Below are 9,112 nucleotides of genomic sequence, written 5' to 3' on the forward strand. Positions count from 1 at the left end.
CTGTAAGACTTCATATGCTGTACATTAGCAATAAAAGATACTTTAATTATATGTTGAAAATGAAAACCTGTATGTACTTGAGTAAATTAAATATACCTCTTTTTTATTTTCTAAAAGTAATTATTTTACTACGTAACTTTAAAATTCGTATGCGGTTTATGTTTTATTTCTTTTGACTATACTAGAAAGAGATTTACAGATTTTTTCTAGAATTCACATCACATAAAACTCTTGTCACTGGCTTGATTTTTAACAGATGCAGCCTCCTTTCCACCTTTTGTTGAGAAGTCTCAAACACTGAGGTTTTTTTCCCCTGACATTTGCAGGTAAGTATCAAGAATGTAAATATTAGACTTTTCCCTTTCCCGTCTTAAAACAAAAAACGGGAAACATAATTATGTCCACTATTTTTAATAACTAGACAAATATTTCTCTTGATTTCTTAATTATAAATGTGACAAAATGGAGTTTATATTTACTGATTCTTCCAAATTAGCTTACAGATTTAGACATTATAGTACAAACCATTTTCTTTGACTTTTATGAGTAGTATTTATCATGTCTGCTGAGAAAGTTTCAAGATACAGGAAACAAGTGTAAACAACAGAATCTTATCTTTCTGAAGACATCCACAGAAAATGACACATTTGTTACAGAGCTATGCTGAAGATCCACACAGTATGAAATGGTTTGAAATGGTGGGGTTGTGTATATATCCATGAATATAACTACCTTCAATCTACAGTCTTATCCATGAAGATGAGATGATAGATTTATGGATTAGATATGTCAGAATGACTGCTGAGGACAGTGATTTGTCACATAGGAGTAGCTTGAGTATCCTGAATGAGCTCTGACATAAAGAATTGCTCATAGTAGACACAGGGTAAATGATAGAGATCTGATCCAAGCCCACCATGCACATAACCTACCAAGTGAGTGGTTCTTTCTCCCACTCCCCACCCCCAAGTGGTTCTTTCTTTAAGCTCTTTTGAAAGCTGGAAATGTCTAAATTGAGCACAAATATATAACTTGATTAAGACACATAAATATTGTTAGATGGAAGAATTTAAGCATAAAAACCTTCTCTGACATTTATCCCCCGTGACAGTTCACATGTAGACTTGACCTTGAAAGAATTTTAAGAACTAAAGGATGTATATTGAAAACTTATGCTTTTAACCATGTTATGCCTTAAAAAGTAAAAGCTGCATCAACGGTTTTCCCTTTGAATTAAAAAAGAGTTTAAAATTTTATGAGGAATGTGTGACCATTTTATAACTTAGAGCAAGAATATAAATTGATACAAGCAAAAGGATCAGAATTCCAGAAGAGGATCGACTTCTCTAATATGAAGCTCTTTTCTTGAAACCCGATGTAGGTCCATCTATGCTGTGTTTGGATCTGAAGTGAACCTTAAAGGAATCCCCGTGTACAGATTTGTTCTTCCAGCCAACGCCTTTGCCTCCCCACTCCAGAACCCAGACAACCACTGTTTCTGCACTGAAAAAGTAATCTCAAATAACTGTACATCTTATGGTGTGCTGGACATTGGCAAGTGCAAAGAAGGTGTGTAGATGTGCTCGTTATCAAAGTCCGTGTGAACTTGTATTTCTTACGCTTGGGGATTTTATTCTTTAACGTGTAACATGTAAAATTAGATATTTCTAAATAACATTGTATTATGCAAAATATGCCATATTCAGAAGGATAAATATCACAAATATTCTCTTACTGCAGAATATAAAGTGAAATCTCTCTCTCTCTCCCCTCTCCAATCTCTCCTCTCTCTCCTCTCTCTCCTCTCTCTCTCTCTCTCTCTCTCTCTGTCTCTCTGTGGTCTTGAAACTACAATAGGGACCATAATAGGAAAGGACGAGGTCTTAAGGTAGGAAGAGTTAGTATTGAAATTCACGTGCAAAGAAAGCTTAGAGAAGGGCTGCTAGTTGAATGAAAGAGTAGAGGAAAGAGAAGGAAATGGATGAATGAGAATAACGTATCTTAACACCTAATATAATATTAACCCATAACTCTTTTTTATGGGACATTTAAAAAGAAAGCATTGCTAATGGGACGTAATCTTTAGTGGTAGCACAATCTGTTTTGCTTTTATGTGGTTTTTTTCCCATGCTTTCTTTCTGCTCCTTTTCCTGAAGCTACTGCTGTGTTTTAGTACTGTAAAATGGACTTATGGAAAACCATACTGGCATTATGCCATGTTGTTTTGATGGTTACGGAGAAAGAAAAATTCCCAGTATTCAATAAGTTTTCTAATCATCTGCCATTATCGTAGTGCCCCTGCCTCTAGAAAGCAGAGAATAAACTAAGCTGTTTTTGTGCCCCTACAGTAAGAAGGGAAAAGCACAGACCTCAGAGTCATCCTTGTCATGTTTGTATTCATCGTGGAATAATCATGATAAAGAAGAACAAACTACTGAGATGCTCAGTGTACCAGTAGCACCACTCAACGATTGAACATGTTCCAATTTGGTTCAACAGTGAACATTAGAATTTTGGAAATTAGTGTGTGAAGAAACAGACAACTGACTGTTTAATAAAATGTCACAGTTGTTTCTTATTTTGCAGAATACTGACTGCATGTAATGCTCTTACTATCAGCATTCCAGAAACGAGTGTATTTTAATCTACCAAAGGTTATCCTCTAGCAAATGGTTTAAGTCATATGTGAGCTGTGCAGTAATCTACTTCCAATTGTCTCTTACAATGTATCTTCAGGAAAGCCTGTGTACATTTCTCTTCCACATTTCCTACATGCAAGTCCTGATGTCTCAGAACCTATTGAAGGCTTGAATCCTAACGAAGATGAACATAGGACATACTTGGATGTGGAACCCGTAAGTCATTGTCTTACTGACTTAATTAATATTTCTCTAAAATTAAAATAATTATCTTTGGATCATACCCTTAAGACCAGTGAAACTGTCAAGGAGAATAAAACTCATTTCTTCCTATTCTGATGTATGAATGGCATGAAATTTATTTTTGGTTTCAGCAAATGGAGCTTTATAAGGCTTTTCCTGGAACCAAGGAATTCTTATAATAAAAGTTAGTGTAATTGTCCCTTATTGTTGTTGTTATTATTATTATTATTATTATTATTATTATTACTATGACTATTATTATTATTTCACTTAACTATATTTGCTTTTGTAAGGAATCATTGCTATTGGAGATTAAAGCACATTGTGATTATATGTAAGTTTCAGACAAAATATATAACAAGAATAACATATAACAGTTGCTCTAGTACTACTATTAGCATTTAAATTACCTTGATAATTATCTTTTTGAACCTTTGAAAGGAGAGTATGGATGTACTGAATAGTCTAATGCTTGCTAAGCAACCATGCTTTGGAACTGACCCTCAGCATCTGGGAGCTGTGGACTTACAGTTCTCCTTAAATAACAGACGTCTGTAATACTGTTCTTTACTGATATGTGGGATCTGAAGAAATAAATATTTGGACATATAGTTCAGCAACTACATGAACTGTGTTGCCCTTTTTGTATTGTTTTATTAATGTTCTTTCTTTCTGAACAAAATTGTGTTTATTTCACAATCTAAAGGAAACTATAGTTAGCTAAGACAAATTCTCTCACCATATTTATGTATATATACATGCAAACATTATGTATATAGATACAATTGTGAATATAAATGCAGGTAGAACATGACAACTTATGTACATTATTCATTTAAATACTCTAATTTTTCAGCCTTAAGAATTCTTTCATTTTTAAATACAAAATTACTCTTTGAATAATAGAAAAGGCAAAATCTGACTATTCCTAAAGGAATGTTTTAGAAGTTTATAGTTATTTAAATTTGTTCTTTTCAGATAACTGGATTCACTCTACAGTTTGCAAAACGACTGCAGGTCAACATACTGGTCAAGCCAGCTAGAAAAATAGAGTGAGTTTCCCTAACAATGTTTTTTATTAATGCATTAGTAGCACTTTCTTATAAGATTGTGAGTGAATGAAGAAAAATGGAAAGAATTTCTTATGGTTTTTCATCTTTATGCTATATGGAATTGTTAAATATCTGGGACATAGTTTTCTTGAAGGAGAATCAGATCTGATGCTTATTGAAATAGTCTATTTTAACTACTATTAGTTGGATACTGTTGAGGGAACTTCTTTTGTACCTTATATCCAATTATTAATACTGTAACTTCTAGGTCATGTACTTTTGTAGACTAAAATATGTACCTGTGAACCCATAAAATATAATTAGAAATCTACATTAGATATGTGAATTAAGAATATGAGAGACTGATTCATTGACTAGAACAAAATCAGAGAACTTAAGTGATATACGCGAATAATTGATTTCCGATAGCTTATTTACTATAAGTGTGTTATATATAAACATACTCACAATTATTTTCGATGTATATTATAGAGCACTGAAGAATCTGAAGAGACCTTACATTGTACCTATACTGTGGCTAAATGAGGTTAGTGCTTCATTATTCATTAAAATAATTTTACATAAAATGATTTTGTTACTTAAAATGACGCTGCAGCAGTTGGTGGGAGAGTGTGGGTGTGTGGGGGAGCACTCTCATACAGGCAAAGGGGAGGGGGAAGGATAGTATAGGAGGAGGGGTTGGTGGATTGGTAACCAGGAAGGGGGAGTATCATTTAAGATGCAAAGTGGAATAATCATTAAAAAATAAAATAAAAGATAAATAAAATGAATGTAGTACATATAATATATATGTACTCTAATATAATGTATTTACACTGCCTGTGCATATGCTTGTACACTTTGATATATCTATTAGAAAAAAACTAAATTGTTAAATTTTATGGTTTGTTTTTCAGACAGACATATAATTTTACATGTTTACTTGTACTCAAGAAACATACACATATGTAATAGCACAGAATTCATGACTCATTGAATGTAACCGTGACAAGAAAAAACCAATTATTCCTAATCAGGGCAGGTTAGACTAGACTCACATTTGGGAAGTTATGAAATAGTTCAAAGAATCTGAAAGATCAAATGGATGCACATGCACTGCCAAGCTCTAGGCAGCCTGATCAAAGTGGGAAGGGAGTCACTTCGCACATGAGCATGTGCAGTAGGTCAACTTTGGATGGGAAGTGAATTTTACTGCCTTGCTGACACAGGTAGCTGACACCTATGCAAATGTTGAAAGGAGAGAATGGCACGAAGTTATTTTGTTTTATTAATTTAACAAAATAACGTTAATGGTTATCTTGATTGCAGACTGGGACCATCGGCGATGAGAAAGCTGAAATGTTCAGAAACCAAGTGACCGGGAAAATAAAGCTCCTGGGCCTGGTTGAGATGGTCTTACTTGGTGTCGGAGTAGTGATGTTTGTTGCTTTTATGATTTCATACTGTGCTTGCAGATCTAAGAATGGAAAATAAGTAAGTGCTCATCAAAGTATGTATCATCTCATCAAAGTATGTTTTCATCTCATCAAGAAGGGATTATACATTAAAGCAAAAATATTATATATTTCTGCACATGTTTAGCCAGCTATAATGTCTTAATATATCCCTATTTTTGATGTTATTGTTTTAAAGTAAATTAAGAAGCAAATGATGATTGAAATCACCATTACCACAGGGAAATGAGCACAATTATAATTTTTGTTCAAACTTAGACTTGCTAATTTCTTTTATTTTAAAAATCATTAAAATTATACCTTATAAAAATTATAATTATAAAAATTTTAGTAGATAGAAATTTATAAGAGCAAGATGTAGATGTAGCAATATATAGATTTTGATTAACAGAGGTAAAAGAAATTATTACCATAAACCCTTGGTGGATGATTGTAGATGCTAGCCTTTCTTATTCCCAAGTAGAGCTTAATAGCACGATATGCTGATGATGAGTTAAAAGTCATTGTCTGAGAATTAGAATAAAAAATTACAAGATAATAGTATAATTAATTGACTGAGTCACTCAGTTTAGAGAGAAAGTATGGAATTGTGGATAATACGTAAGAGTCTTGGCTAAATTGTACAGGGTGTTTTACATAGTAATGACCACTGTGACTAGATATCAATATCCATGTTTCTCTACATGAACAGAAAGGGAAGCTTAGCATGCTTCCCCTAGCCTAAGTGGAAATAAACTTTGAAATATAAATCTCCAATCCTGTTAGAAAAAAATGATGAGGAGAAAAATGCTTGGTTTGAAGTTGTATTCTATTTAAGCCAAAAATTAACCATAACCTTTGTCTTGCAGAAATTTTTATTTTAATCCCAATAACTAATATTGAACACATACTGATAATGCTAAATAGGTTACATGAATTATCACATCACCCCTATGTAAGTCTCCAGTAACCTGGAGTAAATACTATGGTATTCCCTGGAGACTTTCTGTAAAATTAGAACAAATGTACCATTGTCCATGTTGAAGTCTAAGATAACCATGTCAATGTTTTCTAAAGTAATGTGGAATTTAGCTAACAGTATTTATTGTATGGGAGTTGAGCATCTTTATGGTGTGGAAAAAGCAACTCAATGTTTTGTTCTGGATCATTTGTTTCACTCTAAAATTCTTTTGAGCACCATGTGTTTAAATGTTAACAAGACATATGAACAATGTAATGCTTAAAATAAGAGGCAGAGAAAAGGCAGTTGGTTATGAGCACCATTGCTCTTCCAAATGACCCTTTCCCAGCAGGTAGCTGCTAACTCCAGTACCACTTGTTGGCCTCCAGTCATTGACACATACATGACGATGGACAGAGAGACATGGAGGCAAAATACCCACGCACATAAAATGAAAACTTCTCAATTTATTGCATGAAAGACATTTATTCTCAATAAAATATGAGAAAAATGTCTCCTCCAAAGTTAAAATACTTTAATATTTCTCATTAGCCCATCAGTGTTATAATGGAACACATGTGTACACATATCAATATCATAGATTAAACAGAATATCCATTTGAAAGGTATCAAATCCCTGCTCAAACACAAAAGCGAGTCTGCATAAGGTATTGGTTTATTTAGTTAAATGAATAACTTCATCATTGTTTAATGATCCTTGAATATAAGGTTTCTTAGGTTCATATAGTACTAATTGATAACAGAATTAAAAGCTCTTAGTGTCTACATCACTAAGTGTCTATTTAATTCATGCATTCCACTGTTTTAAAAACAGAAATATCACCTCTTAAAGACCATGCTTTCAAAAAACAGTTTCTTCCTTGGCAATAAATTAACTCTACTAGACTCACAATTATGAGACTCAGATTTGCTGAAACAATCATTTTGTAATATGTTAAAATTTATGTCTCTGAGAAAACTTGTGCACGATTTTAAGGGGGGTTGGATGTACAAAATGGAGTTAGGTAGCACGCTAGGGAGAAAGTGACTTGCTGCTGGGGAGACTACAGTAAGCTCAGTTGAAAGCTGTACATGTATATCTCTTCATGGAAGGCAGTCTTTAGTGTATGAGGGTCCTCAGTAGCCAATTTAATTGACTACCCTCCCTGCTCTTAGTATGCTTAGCTCTTGGGAGTAAGGATGCAGCTTTCTATGTGTCCTTCTTGAGGAGGAACATGTATCTCCCTTATAATGAAACTGAAAGGTGACTTCTCTCTTTAGCATGAGATACTGTGCTGTATACTGAAACTATCATATCTCGATACAATATGATATGTAAGATGTGATATATGTGATATAAGGCTATTTTGCTTTTTTATTATCTCACTGCTCTCTGATTGGTAATGTCTCTTCTGTTTACAGGTAGTGGATGAGCCTACATTATGCACTAGCTACATCTTTGGTAAAACCAATCTCCTAAACGAAGACTTAATACATGCTTGTTTTTATAAAACACACCTATCTATAGTTGAAGAAATGGTGGTGTGCGTGCTCTCTCTCTCTTATTGCAGATATATATTTATTTATATATTGCAATAAGCCACAGCATATTTCGAAAAGATTAATATGTCACTAAGCATATATTTTTTAATAAAATCTTGTATTTGTTAAGTCCATCATCTGCAACTGAGTGGACTTCAATTTCTGCAGAACCAATCATTTTTTTGGTTCTAATTTACTGATTTTTTTTTCCTGTTGGCAAATTTCAAGAATGTATATTCCTAGAAACGTTTTGTTCCTCATCGAAGTAAACTGTTATCATGTCTGGGGTGGCACTTTAATTTATAGCAAATGTTCCTTGTGACTGTCAGCACATGATATGTCATAAGTATTATATCATTTTAAAGTTAAGGATGAAAAATGAACAATTCACATATGAACCATTGCTAATATATTGTTTAAGCCTCTACTTCTCTTGTGTCCTTGGCAACAAGAAGGCCAGGTATCACAGCTACTTTTTTTTCTTTTTACTTTCTTACACAGAGCTTATATGTTCTGTTCCTCGCCATGAAATGAACTATTTTTAGCACATTTTAGCCCTTTATATTTTAAGTATGTTGTCATGTTCCATGCTGCCTAGCTCTTTTAATATCTGAGTAGGTATTTCTCTTTCTGCTCAGCCGCAACTAATGTAACTTCAGAGAGCTGTTATAGTGTTAAAAGATGTAATTTATAATAAATGGATTATGATATAGAATCTTACAAAAGCTAGAATTGGCTTTAAATATATATTTGTGGTAATATATTCTGCTTTTATAATCACCCAGAAAGAACTGGTTTCTAACATTAAAGATGTTCTTAAATTCAAATGTTTTGTCTAGTTACTATTGTATCACAATATGTTTTATTATTATTATTATTATTATTATTGTTATTATTATTATTATTTGTGGAAGTATTTTATCTGAAGTCTTACATCATTCTGAATCATTTAACCTGACTTCTATGTCTTAATCCAATTGGAAATGGATTGCTTTAATTTTATAGCAAGAACATAAGAGTGAAGGCTAATGTCTTTCCAGGACACATCGAGAGTTGTTTTGCTTCCTTTAGCAGAGTAACCTATTACAAAGACTACTAGTCCCAATAGATTCTAGTATAGAAGACAAAATAAAAGCAAACATTTGTGTTGTATACATAGAAAAAGAAAGGAAAAGAAACTCTCTTGTCTAAATATAAAACTTATCAAAAACAGCATGACAG

The 9,112-nt window shown here is 33.0% G+C and overlaps 1 protein-coding gene across 2 annotated transcripts in view; it reads left to right on the forward strand.

Annotated features, from left to right (window-relative positions):
- Positions 1–8,718, forward strand: part of LOC116903657 (platelet glycoprotein 4) — a 54,215-nt gene extending 45,497 nt beyond the window's left edge. Inside the window, exons 7-13 of one of the 2 annotated variants that reach the window (XM_032906314.1) lie at positions 257–326; positions 1,382–1,569; positions 2,737–2,855; positions 3,861–3,934; positions 4,427–4,481; positions 5,264–5,428; positions 7,772–8,718. In XM_032906314.1, coding sequence (XP_032762205.1) covers positions 257–326; positions 1,382–1,569; positions 2,737–2,855; positions 3,861–3,934; positions 4,427–4,481; positions 5,264–5,428 — 671 coding nt within the window. In that variant the 3' untranslated portion in view covers positions 7,772–8,718. The remainder of the gene's footprint in view (positions 1–256; positions 327–1,381; positions 1,570–2,736; positions 2,856–3,860; positions 3,935–4,426; positions 4,482–5,263; positions 5,429–7,771) is intronic. The other variant, XM_032906313.1, reaches the window with a different exon arrangement.
- The last annotated feature ends 394 nt before the right edge of the window (positions 8,719–9,112 follow it).

This window comes from Rattus rattus, chromosome 6, assembly GCF_011064425.1.
Source record: "Rattus rattus isolate New Zealand chromosome 6, Rrattus_CSIRO_v1, whole genome shotgun sequence".
Lineage (NCBI taxonomy): Eukaryota > Metazoa > Chordata > Mammalia > Rodentia > Muridae > Rattus > Rattus rattus.